Here is a 15,030-nt window from a genome sequence, read left to right on the forward strand (position 1 = left end):
TCGAGAACTTGATTGCCATGAAATTAAGACGTTTTATATATCCGCCGTTGATGTTGTGACAAAAAGTATGCCTTTTTCCCAAGAACAATGGTTATGGTGGGTAAAATATTCGTATTCACGAGTTATATAATGCCACAGTGTCCCACCACAAAATTAGAATTTGGAAAAAATGTTTTTTCACCACAGGCTTTCACAGGAAAAACGGATATTTGTTGCAGTGAACGTTACTCAATAAAAAGCTCCACGTTTCCTAAGATCATGATCAGCACGACGGTAACCTCTATGTACGTAATGTGGCTATGTATGTACACGTCGTGAAGCATATTGCAATCTGCAGCTAGCTAGCTGCTAGCGGATCTCTCTAAGTACTATATATTCATCAAACAATAAAGGACGCTGAATCAATTCATCATCTCATGTAATCCAAGCGGCACATCATGAGAAAAAGGCATCTTTTTATTCTCTTGTTCATGATTTTAACAAAGCTCTCTTCTTTTATCCCATCTTGTAATCTTATATATATGTATATATTCGAGGAAACTGTCTGCAGACTATACGATTTTCATTGCAGCTAGGGGACAAAAAGATGAAGGAGAATTCGTCGGAGCAAATGGAAGTGAAAGCTGCGAAAACCAACCAACAACAGGTTACAAGCAAAAAGGGTGGCCTTAGAACCATGCCTTTTATCATAGGCACGTACTGCATGTGATCTTCATATTTCGACGTTTTCTTTGATATTACTTACATATTGTAAGTAATTTAGGGATGATTTCGAAAGTCTTACAAGTTTTATTTTTTATCAGCTAATGAGACGTTTGAGAAGGTTGCGACCATTGGGCTTCATATGAATATGATCATATACCTGATTACCGAATATCATTTGGACAGTGACACCGGAGTTTCTGTATTGTTTCTGTGGTCTGCCATTTCTAATTTCATGCCTGTCTTTGGAGCTTTCCTCTCTGATTCCTACTTGGGTCGGTTTCGGGTGATTGCATATGGCACAGTTATTAGCCTACTTGTAAGCATGCATATTAATCATACTCTCCATTTGCTTTTTTTTTTTTTTCTTTTGTGGGCAAATATTTCGTCAGTTGCATTACTTACATATTATATATATATATATATATATATACATATACACACACATATATTTGACTAGCTAGGGTGTTACAGCAATATTGAATTGATTTACCAAAGATGCTCAAACATTTGAATTGCAAGTAGAAGGAATCCAGTACTTTATATCAGAGTGATACCTTCAACACATGCATGTTACAGCAATGCCAATATTGCATGCTAATCTCCAGCCTAGCTATATACTGATCATCTATCATCAATGAATAAAGTTTATTCATTAAATAAAAGAGGTAGGGCATTTTTCTAACTCTTAATGCCCTTAGCCAGCTGATCTAAATAAAGGTAGAATTCTCTTCGGCCACTGGCTTCCTAGTAATTTGCTGGCCTAGATGATCTCTTGCTTAATTAGTTGCTTCCTAACAAACAGAGCGGTTAACTCCAAAGTAGTGGAGGTTGATCGATCCAAGGCCCAGACCTGCATAAGATAGGAACACCTTGAAATATTCGATTTGAGATGCCCAGAAAAAAAAAAAAAAATTGTTTGAATATAGACAGTGCATTGATAAAATCTAAATCATTAAAAATACAACCAAAAATCTAATATATATATATATTATATATCTAGAAGAGATAATTGACTGTAAGTACTTGATCGCCTACAAGTTTTGCTACTTAATTTTTGTTGCAGATCACAAGTGATCAATAAATAAATAAAACTACTTATCCAGGATGTCATTTTTGTTTTCACAGGGGTTAACGTTGTTATGGTTGACAGCAATTATTCCAAAAGCAAGGCCTCCCTATTGCGATCTAAAGCTAGGAAATTGTGAACCCCCGAAGTCATCCCAGCTCGCACTTCTCTATTCTTCGTTTATTCTCATGTCCATCGGAGCAGGTGGTATTAGGCCATGTTCCTTAGCCTTTGGAGCAGATCAATTCAACGAGGTAGACAGTCTCACAAAAGAGAGAATCTTGCGAAGCTTCTTCAACTGGTACTATGTTTCCATTGGAGTCTCGGTAACACTTTCAATGACAGTTATAGTTTATATTCAACAAGCAGCAGGTTGGGTCGTGGGTTTTGGAATTCCTGTAGGGCTCATGTTCTTCTCTGCTGTTATGTTTTTGTTGGGTTCTTCACTTTATATCGTAGTAAGTGCAAACAAGAGCTTGTTTACCGGATTGACCCAAGTGGCTGTGGCAGCTTGGAAAAACAAGCACCTTGCCTTGCCACCAAAGACTTCTGATGGATTATGGTACAATCACAAGGGTTCAAACCTACTTTCCCCAACAGATAAGCTAAGGTATAACTATATAAGATCATATATATCCAAGTTAACATGGCCATGTATTCTGCTTTTATCGTGCATTGGAAGTAATAACACCGATACCTTTTTATGCTAACTGATATGTAAGGCTTTCTTTCACCTCAGTAGTGTATTGAGTGTATCAATAAACGAATTTTCAAATATATTCTTCTATTAACAAGCCTTAGACCCCCAAAATCACTAACTGTTTTGGAGATTCTTTAGGTTTCTAAACAAGGCCTGCATCATTAGATGTCCTGCAAAGGATGTGGATTCAGATGGCTTGGCTTTGAACCCATGGAGTCTATGCACAGCTACCCAAGTAGAAGAGCTGAAAGCACTCATCAAAGTTCTCCCAATTTGGTCCACCAGCATAATGGTCGCTGTGACACTAAACCAACAAGTATTTGCCATCCTCCAAGCGAGAACCATGGACAGACGCTTCATAAAAGACTTCAAAATCCCACCAGCCTCCTACAGCGTCTTTGGAATCCTTAGCATGGCAGCAACGGCGGCCATCTACGATACAGTTTTGGTTCCCTTGCTAAGAAAGGTCACCAAACGGCGGCGTGGGCTTAGCCTCAAAGCACGGATGGGGGTTGGAGTGGCACTCACATGCGTGGCAACTGCAGTTTCAGCAATAGTAGAGACCAAACGCAGAAATGAAGCAATCAGAGAAGGGTTAGCCAATAATCCTCTTGCGTTAGTGAACATGTCTGCAATGTGGCTGGTGCCACAAAACTGCCTGCATGGAGTTGCTGAGGCCTTCAACATAATTGGGCAAATAGAGTTTTATTATTCTCAGTTCCCTGAGAGCATGAGTAGCATTGCCATGGCGCTTGTGTCTGTTGGGTTTGGTGTGGGGAGCTTGGTGGCTAGTCTTATAGTCACTATTGTGAGTGCGGTGACCAAAAAAGAGGGGAAAGTGAGTTGGGTATCAAAGAACCTCAACATGGGCCACTATGATTACTATTACTGGTTACTGACCATTTTTAGTGTTGTTAATGTCTTTTACTACATTTTATGCAGTTGGTTATTTGGAAGTGAGGACAAGGATGAGATAGATAATGGCATGAAAGAGGAGGATATGGCCAAGTCCAAGACCTCTTCCCCTCATGTCGAGCCCAAATATGTTTGATTTGTATAACCCAATTGTTTATTGGATCAAGGCATAGTTTACAATCAATCACATACAATTTCAAGGTGCATGAGGTCTCTGTCTTTATTCTATCTTGATCTAAAATCTCCACTTATGGCGTTGGTTCTCACAATATCACTTTTCACTCTTATGGACAAAATGTCATGGAATCATTACTATACCTGCAGATCGGTAAAATGACGTATTATATATTCACATAGTTGATATGTCATGATTTGATCTGTAATTTCTCCTGCCATGTCATAAATCCCAGCATATCATTAGTGGTGTGAAAAGTGTCATCTCGCCTATTTGCAAGTATAATTAGGTATTATATATTATACTCTCATCCCAATTTTATATTACTATATTGATGCGATACGGTCCATCAATCCTTAGATCAATAATATACCCTTATTCCAGTTTCATCTCATTGTGTTAAGGTGGTACTGTCCATCAGCCCTTGATTTTCTTTTCCTTTTTTAAATAAGAGTTGGTCTAGCAAAGATTGATTTGATAAGAATGATCACATCAGCACAATATGATATTAAAAAATAACATGATAATGTAGTAGTATATATCATATTACTCTATATCAAAATTGAGGTTAACTCGTACTTGCATCAAAGCTTTGTCAAAAGCCTCGAAAGAATCAGTTACTTGGAAGAAATAGTTAGAAAGCTTTTAATATAAGTTCTACTTTCTTATCCTATCCAAAATTGGAAAAAGCTTTGGTTTCTAAAAATGCAGGATCGTTTAAATTAAATTGGGTCTTGGAAAAATTTAAACATCTTACCAACTAGGGCCCTGCTTAGTAATTTCATCTCTTTCGAAGATCAAGACCAAAAGCTTTGTCCAATCTACCAGATGGAAAATGAAACCGCCACTCATCTCTTTTTAAGCTGTTCATACTCAAGAATCCTTTGGAGACAATCAACTTGGCCTTTAGATATCTCCTCTTTTAAGCAGATGGGTATAACCAATTGGATAAATCTGATTTTGAATCCTTCAGCAAGTCTTAATATACCTTCTAGTGAAACACATCAATTTCATATCTTTGCCATTTTGGCAATGGACAATCTTTGGTTCACTAGAAATCAGATAATCCACAACACTTTGAGTCCAACCATTGAGCAATTTGTCAAAAGGAGCTTAGATACCTATAAAGAGCATTCCAAGGCTTGGGACTGGAAAATTGTTGCCACTAATCCACAATGGACTCCTCCTCCATCAGACGATGAGTGGTCAATAACCTTTGATATAGCAGTAAGAAAGGAAGTACAGCTGCAACAGTTTGTAGATCACACAATGGAACCTTGAGGTTTGACGTAGCCAGATTTCTAAACACCACTAATCCAAATCAAGGAGAAGCAGTGGCTGCCTACATAGGCGTCGAAGAAGCACATGCTCAGCAGATCAAAAAATCATCCTCGAAGGGGATTCATCAAATGTCATCTCCTGCATCAATAATCCACAAAATGTAAACAATTGGGAGATAGAAAGCTTAGCAAGAGATACAAGATTTCTACTTAAAGATCTGGAAACATGGAGAGCAATTAAGATACATCAATCTCAAAATCGATAGCCGCATTCCATTGCGCAAATGGCACATTTCAATAATGAATTTGAAAAAATCCATTTGATAAAAATTCCTCAATGTCTGTTGAATTTTGATGGTGGAAAAGATCCCCCCTTCCCTATTCAGGCTATCTGACTTGTAATATAAAGTTTTAGCAATGTGGTGGGATTATATCCCAACTTTATTTCTCAAACTATATGGTTTGATAAATGCTTGTAATGCCTTATTATAATAATATTTGCTTTCCTATAAATAAGAAAAGAAAAAGAAAAGCTACCCTAGGAAAAAAGCTGGGTGGCACAGTTGCATCACCTTATGAAAAATAATGTTACATATCACATTCTTATTTCACTTTATTTTATCATGTAAAGTATAGGATCCTTTTTTATGTTTTAAAATAAAAACTTAATTGATGGCAGCATAATAGTCACAATTTTCCTAACACATTTAGTGCATGTTTAGGATTGAGCTTATAACTTATAACTTAAATAATAAACTCTATACTTCAAAAACTGTTTACTGTTTGATAAACATGTATCTAAAGCACTTTTAAAGTTAGTTACATTAATTTTTTTAAAATATACAATTATCTGCTGGAGCTTTTTCGATAAAAGTTTCAATTTGGTACTTTTTAAAAAAGTAGACTTTCAGATTTCTTAGGTGATTAAAGTGCTTTTTATAAATTTATAAAGAGAAATAATAGTTGCAGCCGTGAGTGCACAATAGCCTTACAATCATTTTGAAAAAAAAAAATATGGGACCTATATGAAAAAAATTAATTTTTTAATAGTGAACTATACTTTTTTTTAAAACAACTGTACAGTACTTACACACTCGACGACTGTATATAACATTACTTATTTATCAAACATATTTTTTTTTCTTTAAAAAAATTTTTAAACAGTTAAAAGCATCTTGAGTTTTAATTTGAACAAAGAGAATATTTGACCAAACTTTTTTATTTTTTAAAATGTTTTTGGAAAGTATTATGCTAGTTGTCAAGATGAAATAATAGAGGATCCTAGAGCTCTATCATATTTTCTATTATTTTGCCAACTTATTCCCAATAAAAATATTATCTTGTCATATTTTATATGTATTTTAATCAAAATTGAAAGAGCGAATGACGTAGCTGCCTGCCAAGCAGAGATAAAGACCTCAGCCCAACGGATCCAAACCACCCCTTTTCTCTCGCTCTGTATGTATGTATATATATACGGCTACTTCTTCAAGTTCAAATTTGAATCTCACGCCTATCTCTACCCACGGTCCCATCTTTCTCTCTGCATTTCGTCTTCACCACCGTTGATCAATACTAACTATTATTTATTATATTTTATTTGAAGACTTAAAAAAAAAAATATAATAATAAAATAAGATAAAAATTTTACGTTTTATCTCACCTCCAAATCAGCTTTGTCCATGATAATACATCACAAATTGTGGAAGATAGCATAATGTAGAAGTTGAGATTGTTGTGTAAAATGTTCTTAAATGTTACTTTCAGTAGTCAAGAAGGGTAATGCTATATATAGTCGTGAAGTGTATAAGTATTATGCAATTGTTTTAAAAATAAGTAGAGTTTACTATTAAAAAATTAATTTATTTTTATTTATATCTTGTATTTATTTATTTTTTATAAAATAATTATACGACGTTTATACACTCACGACTGTAACTATTATTTTTTAACAAAAAAAAACTTATTTTGATGCTTACATTCTTTTCAACCTCAACTAGTTTGAGGAAAGCCCTACTTTTCTTTTTGAACGGTGCTACTTTTCTTTTTGAGGAAAGCCCTACTCTGTCACCTGTATAACAGCCCTCATTATTACATCTAGTTACTTTTTTAATTTTTTATTTATATTTTTTTAATATATTTAAATATTTTTTAAAAATAAAAAAATACATCAATATATTTAAAATAACTACTTTTATCATTTACTAAAAAAAAATTACTGAGCGGTTAAACGGAAAGGTAAGTACGAGGGAGCATAGTAATTTCAAATGGAGCGGTGACACCAAAGCGCAGGAACAATGCTGTATATTGGCAGCAAGGCAAGTGTATCAACCAGAAGAAGATTGTTTCTCAGCCACAAATATTTAGGCCCGGGAACTGCAGCACGGTATGTGATCTGAGCAGATATCTTTTACAAATGAAAAAGAATACTATGCCGCCTCAAAGTCACCGCTCCATTTGAAATTATATTTTTTTTTATTTAATGATAAAAGATGTAATTTTAAATGTATTGATATATATATATATATATATATATTTTTTTTTTTAAATATTAAAATATATTAAAAAAATATGAATAAAAAAATAAAAAAAGGTATAAAAGCAACTATCGGTAACACTGAACGGTGCTATTCTGGCGGAGCACCGCTCTTTACAAATACGCCAAGTTTTTATCTAACTTATTTTTTTTAAAAGAAAATACTCTAGTCACAAAGTGATTATACAAAAATAATTTCATAAATTGATATGACTTGATGTGATTCGTCAGATTATAAAGTTACTTTTATTATAAAGTAAATCTAACAAATCAGATGAATCTATTTAAAGAAATTATGTCATCTTTTTTTTTTTTTTTTTACAACAAAACAATGTTCTATAATAAAATATATAATGTCACACCCTGTTTTCGTGGGTGAATCTTTTAATTTGAAATTCATAATAATAAAAGCTTAAATAAAATAATTTTTTAAAATTAAATGATCTAAAAATCCTTCTAAAGAAAGTAAACTCGACATGAATAATATTCTCTCAAATGTCACAAATCCACTTATCTTACCTGGCACTTATCTCACGTTTCTTTTGTAATCTTGTGACATATCATCTATTCCAATTGTCACAACTATTAAAATTATCTGAAAAAAAAATAGAGATAAACTAGTAAGTCCAGCGACTTAGTAAGCAATAAATCTATACTAGTGTGTAAATATGAACCAATTATAGAATACAGAATAAAACAAACTAAAAAATAATAGTGGTGTTTTAGACTTATTTCATTAGTATAATAATGCAGTAAAAAAAAATTGGTATAAGCATAATTGAAATACCATCAGAAACATAAATACAAACCATGTTTAACATAGTGGCAAGATTGTGCATAACTGTGGTTAGTCAAGTAGAACAAATGCCACTTTATCTCCAAAGTTAGTGCATTCATAACAAAGACCACAATTGAACCGATATATATTGGTTTTGAGATTTAAAGAACCGATATTGCACCAATTACACCCCTAAACTGGTATTTTCAATTTTACTAGTTTCAGTCCGATTTTTTCGGTATATTATATAGTATATAATAATATATTGATAATATATGGTAGTATATTATAATATATATTATAATTGTATTATAAATTATAGTGATGTATTATAATGATATATTATAGTATATTATAATATATAGTGATATAGTATTAGTATAACTATTAATACAATAGACTATAATGATAATATATAGTTATTTATATAGGGTTTTAAAATTTAATATTATATTACTTAGTAATTTATCATATAATACAAATTTATTTTATATATAATTATATATATTACATATAAAAATATATATAATATAAAAAATATTTTATAAAATATTAAAAATTAAAATATATATATGAATCGGTCCGGTACAGTGCTAGAAAAAGAAAAATCGAAACCGGACCGATTTTGCCTCTCTTATGGATTGAACCGAACTCGGTATTGAACGGTCCGGTCTGATTTACCGGTTCACCAATTTTTTCTTTCACCCCCACACCTATGTCAAGGTTAGAATAGAAGCCACCTTATATACCTGTGGTAAGACCGTAAGAGAGGCAACAATTATAACCCTTAGCAGGGCCCATAACCAATGTAATACATAATATTATGCCTCGAGAATTTCATATACAATTCAATAACAGAATAATATACTTAATAGATAATATTGTAAACTCTATTAAAAATTTCATACTTCATATTCAAATTTTACACAGTAGAAAAAAAAAAGTACAAAAAAGTTGCTCATGGTTATACATGTCATGATAAAATGTCAGATTTTATTTTTCAGATAAAAAGAGTAGTGCAGAAAATAATTGAGATTGGTTTCATAAAACAAATATGCAAGTTTTCTAAAACAATCAACCTCAGCTCATTTTAGACAATGTCAAGCATAGGAGCACCGCCTACCTAACTTTTGTAGTGTACTATCTAAGCCTTGAATCTGAATAGTAACATTATCATAACCTAATTCAGAAAAATATCACTACATATTAATAACTCATACCAGTAGAAAACCAACCTAACTAACAAAATTCTATAACCCGTACCATAGCTTGATAAGAGCCACAATCCATTAGACCATAGACAAATAGTGCATAATGGTGCCTCGGGTTTATCACGGCCCAAGCATTAAATCCTATTAGTCCAACCTTCTTGAATTTGCTTAAATTCGATTCCAACACGCATCACATTTACATTTATACTCCTAACACATCAAAACACTAGCTCACATCTTACAACCATTCCCTCATTTGACTGTGACATTATCATGAAGGAACCTTCCAAACATCAACCAAGCCATGAAATCACTCAACTACAATTCCAGCATCCAACATAGACAACCCAAACTTCTAGTAAGCACCAAACATACAAGTCACAAAACTTAAAAGGGTGATTACAAGGCTAGAGCTCGAGGGTACCATACCAGTCTTGGAGCGGCGTCCACTCGAATTCAAGAGCAATGCGATGTCGCCTAGAGATGGTTCATGGTGATCTAAGACACTTGGCGAGATGAGGCTGTGCGGCTAGCTCTAGCGGCCTCCACTCATCACACGGGTTATACTACAACACAGAGAGAGAGAGAGAGAGAGAGAGAGAGAGAGAGATTGAGGGAGAGAGAAGGGCCTAGTTACAACGAGTGGTGGTCAAAACAGTAGGGACCAGAGTAGCACAAACCCGAGATGGACGACGTGGGATTGGGCACTACAAAACATCATAAAGGATAAGGGAATGAGAAACCAATATATAGAGGGAGACCGAGGGAAGGAGAAAGAGTAAAGCTTATTGGAGACAAACTCATGGTTAGATGACGCAACTTCATGTCGCGGAGGAGCCTAGTGATGGCACACAAGAAAAAGGGTGAGAACAGCTTGAGTGAGACAGAAAGAGAGATGGAAGAGAAAGGAAGAGACTGACCAAGGTGAGAGAATAATAAAATGAAGAGAGAGAGAGAGAGAGAGACGAAGCTTATTGGCAGCATGACTTGGTACTAAGAGATGTGAGGGAGAGACGGAGAGAGAGAGTGAGAGGGAGAGATGTTGAGGGTAGGGATGACAATATGTGACACAACCTATGAATTCAACATGAACACAACACAAAACTAGCGGGTTTGAGTTTGATGTTAACGGATTTGGATCAAAACGGGTTGACACGTTCAGACACGATTTATAAACGGGTTAATAACGGGTCAACCTGCTTAACATGAAATCAACCCATTTTGACTCATTGAAGATTTATTTCAAAATTAAAATTTTATTATTGTTAAGTTATAATATTAATATTTCTTAGTATACTTATGTTTTTATTATTGGGATTGTAATTTTATGCCTATGTTCGTATTTGTTATTGTATGGTTTGTAATATTGGTTTTATTATATGTTAAAATTTGAAAAATATTGATATATATATATATATATATATAAAGATATTGTGGTTATTAATAAATATAGATTTTAATTTTTATGTGAAATTATATTAATCAGATTAAATGAGTTATGCATTTTAGTTCAACCCATTTACATGAAACAAACAGGTTTAATTGAGTCGTATCGTGTTAACATATTTTTAATTAATTATTAAACATGTCAAAATGGATGACACGACATAATCCGTTATCTAAATGGGTTGGGTTAGAGTTTGAAAGTTTGACATGTGTGGCTTAACGTGTTGGGTTCAGGTTAGCCTGTATAGTCGAATGTTCATGATTTGATACGATACGAACACAACCAGAAAACACGATTTGTCACCCCTAGTTGAGGGCCTGGGGAGAAAGAAATAGGGTTTAGGCCCTAGTGTTGTTGACCAAAATAACGTAAATTTCTGTCATCCTTTTTTTAAGCTAGTCGGGCTAGGCTTTGAACTGATTTGGGCCCGAGATTTTTAAATGAGCCAGGTCATGACATATAATCCATGGAATTACAATTTAGCATAGATTCCAATAATTCGAGTAGTGCTGACCATATAAGCATAAATTTCAACAACCCAATCGAGTATATGTGCCTACCAACCTAACATATATTCTGCTCATCCAAGCAAATGCATCAACCATCTTAGCATATGAGGCAATCATGTGCCAACCATCCCGAGCATATGTGCCAACCATCCGAGTAAATATTCCAATCATTCGAGCAAATGGCCAAATGGGCCTGTTGACATAGCTTAAAAATAATGCAGAGAAAACTTCCTTACGCTCTCATTGAAAGATGTTGGTATTTATACAGAAAGTAGCAGTAAAATAGAAAAGCTATAAGGAAAATAGAAAGAGAATATTGTTTGTACATCTTGAGAGAATTACTAACTAACTTGTCTACGGTTCTATTCTAGAAGGAAGGAGAAGAAATATTGGTATGTTGTTGTACATGGTGTGGTGCATGACTCGGCCATTCTATTATTACCAAGTTGCCATGTATTTATTCCATCTGTTTGTCAAAATGTGTTGTAGATGAGTCACTAAGTCTAATACGCCCAGTCAAGTCCAATGGGGTGTCAACCACATTGAGACTCGATCGAAAATAATGAAACTTTTTCCACAACAACTGGTTTGGTGAGCACATTAGCTATTTTATCATTAGAACTGCAAAATGAGACTTGTAATGTCTTGGCAGCCACCCTATCTCTAACAAAATGGAAATCAATATCCATGTGCTTGGTCTTGGCATGAAATACTGGGTTCACCGAGAGGTAAGTAACTCCTATGTTGTCATACTACAAGGTAGGAGCTTTAGGTAGAAAAATTTCCAGATTAAGAAGGATTGTTTGTAACCAGAAGGTTTCGGCTGCAGAAGATGCAAGAGATTTAACTTTGCCTTAGTTGATGAGCGAGCCACAATGCTTTGCTTTTTGGAGCTCCAAGAAATAAGGTGATGACCCAAGTAGATGCAATACCCTCCAGTTGATCGACGGTCATTGGGGCAACCCCCCCAATCAGCATCAGAGTATGCATGAAGCTGAAAACTGGACTGAGTCTTGAAAAACAGCCTAAAATTAATTGTAGATTTGAGATACCTTAGGACACGCTTGACTGCACTCCAATGAGAGGTTTTGGGAGTATGCATAAATTGGCATACTTTGTTCACTGCAAAAGAGATATCAGGCCAAGTTAGAGACAAGTATTGAATTCCTCCAACAATGCTTCGACAAAGAGTAGCAACTTCAAAATCAGAGGGATCAAATTTTGACAATTTAAGAGAGACTGCCATTAGTGATGAAATGAGTTTGGCAAGAAGCATTTTGCTTCGTATGAGCAGATTCTTAATGTATTTCCTCTATGAAAATAGCAAACCAGTAGGCATATGATCAACCTCAAGGCCAAGAAAATAGGAGAGGCCGCCGAGGTCTTTAACTGGGAAGACATAGCTCAAATCATGAATAAACTTCTCAATGGCAGATTGATGACTAATGTGTCAACAATTTGTATTTAGAATGATAAAGTTGTAATTTTTGTTAAGTCTTGTAACTAATGGTCAAAGAAGTGATCACATGTCTTTTACTTTTTGTCTTTTTGTGATAATTTAGATTCATTGCTTGTAATCCATCGGCTATTAGATGGCCACATGTTTTGATCAGATGTATTAGGGCTATTGAAATAAGTCAACCTTATAAAAAGGCATGCGATGGCTACTGTAGCCGATAGATAGAAGAGAAACAGAAGAGAAATCGACACTTTGAGAAAGAGGCTTCCAGAGAGAGTTAGGTTCAAAGAGAAACTTGTAAATCAAGAGAGACTGAGAGAGTTAAGGCCATTCTGATAACGTAAATCTTGTAACATGTACATCCTTGTGATTCAAAGTTTAAATAAGATCTTTGGACAGTTCCCCCTGTGGACGTAAATACGAAAGGATCGAACCATGTTAAATCCTCATGTTCTTGGTATATTCATTCTATTCTCTTATTTTCTATTTGGTTGTAGTTTTCTTTTGTTTGTTTATGATTTCTTGAATCAATCTTGGTGGTACGTGTTGCTGTATTAAGTGTTATTGCCGAATCACTAATTTTTACAATAAATGGTATCGAGAGCCTAGTCGAGATGGGTTCTGCTAAGTTTGAGGTGGAGAAATTTATAGGAAAAAATGTTTTTGGTCTCTAGTGTATTAAAATGAGGGCTCTGTTAGTGAAGCATGGTCTCCAAGATGCACTTCTTGGAGACAAGAAACTGTCTAAGGGGTCCTCAGAGGAACAATCAAGTTCCTCCACCACTGATAAGGTTAAACCCGAGATATTACAAAAGGCACATAGTGCCATCATTCTTTCCTTAGGGGATAAAGTTTTACGGGAGGTAGCCAATGAAGATTCAGCTGCAGGGATTTGGTTAAAACTAGAAGCTCTCCACATGACCAAGTCCCTGGCCAATCGTCTTCATAAGAAGACAAAGCTGTATACCTTTAAAATGACACCGGGGGTGTCTATTGTAGATCATTTGGATGAGTTTAACAAGATCATCCTAGATCTTTCTAATATAGACATCACAATAGATGATGAGGATTAGGCTATACTGTTATTGAGTTCTCTTGACAATTCATATGCTAACCTAAAAGAAACAATTATGTATGGCAGAGAGAGTTTGTCATTAGATGAGGTGCAATCCATATTGCATGTAAGTGAACTTCAAAATAATTTTGAAGCTAAAACTCAGACTGGTGAGGGGTTAGTGGTTAGGGGAAGATCTGAAAAATCTGGTTATAAAAGAAAGAAAATTAAGGGTAGATCAAAATCAAAAGGAAAACAATTGAAGTGTTTCCTCTGTCATAAAGAGGGACATTTCAAGAAAGATTGTCCAATAAAGAAAACAAGAGAGGGGGATAAGTTCAAACATGAGGGAAATGTATCTATTGCATTTGAAGGCTATGAGAGTGCTGAAGTACTTTGTATCTCAGAGACTGAATCTAGTAATGAATGGATTTTAGATTCAAGATGTTCTTTTCATATGTGCCCTTGTAAATCTTGGTTTGAAACTTTTTCTGTTTTTTATGGTGGACATGTTATGCTTGATAATAATAAATCTTGCAAAGTTCTTGGAATTGGTACAATCAAATTAAAATTACATGATGGTGTGGAAAGACTACTAAAAGATGTAAAGATACATACCTGATCTTAAGAGAAATTTAATCTCTCTTAGAATGCTTGATAAATCTGGTTGCACTTTTAAATCTGAATCTGGAGTCTTAATGGTAGCTAAAGGGTCATTAATAATAATGAAAGGAGAAATAAAGTATGGTCTTTATACCCTGGTACGTCAGACTGTTATAGGACATGCTTCTGTTGTCCATAAGTCTTTGGAAAATGATATTGTATTTTGGCACAAAAGACTAGGGCATGTCAGCCATAAAGGCTTAAAGGAACTCCAAAAATAGAGGTTACTTGGTGACAAAGACCTAGGAGAGCTTCCCTTTTGTGAAGATTGTATACTAGTCAAGTCCACTAGAGTATCTTCAAACCTAGTACACACCTTACTAAACAAAGTTTGGACTATGTACATTCTGATTTGTGGAGGCCTGCAAGGGTTAGTTCTCATGGTAGGGGGAAGTACTTCTTATCCATTATTGATGACTATTCTAGGAAGGTTTGGGTTTATATCCTTAAATAGAAAAGTAACACCTTTAACAAGTTTAAGGAATAGAAAGTCTTGGTTGAAAATCAAGTCGGGAGGAAGGTTAAAAAGCTT

At 34.5% G+C, this 15,030-nt stretch overlaps 1 protein-coding gene across 1 annotated transcript; it reads left to right on the plus strand.

Annotated features, from left to right (window-relative positions):
* Window positions 1-610: 610 nt before the first annotated feature.
* Window positions 611-3,522, plus strand: LOC108986469 (protein NRT1/ PTR FAMILY 1.2-like). Its single transcript, XM_018959096.1, has 4 exons — window positions 611-692; window positions 804-1,021; window positions 1,831-2,381; window positions 2,610-3,522. The coding sequence occupies exons 1-4, from the start codon at window positions 611-613 to the stop codon at window positions 3,520-3,522; spliced, it is 1,764 nt and encodes a 587-aa protein (XP_018814641.1).
* The last annotated feature ends 11,508 nt before the right edge of the window (window positions 3,523-15,030 follow it).

The sequence above is a fragment of the Juglans regia genome, chromosome 1 (assembly GCF_001411555.2).
Source record: "Juglans regia cultivar Chandler chromosome 1, Walnut 2.0, whole genome shotgun sequence".
NCBI classification, from domain to species: domain Eukaryota; kingdom Viridiplantae; phylum Streptophyta; class Magnoliopsida; order Fagales; family Juglandaceae; genus Juglans; species Juglans regia.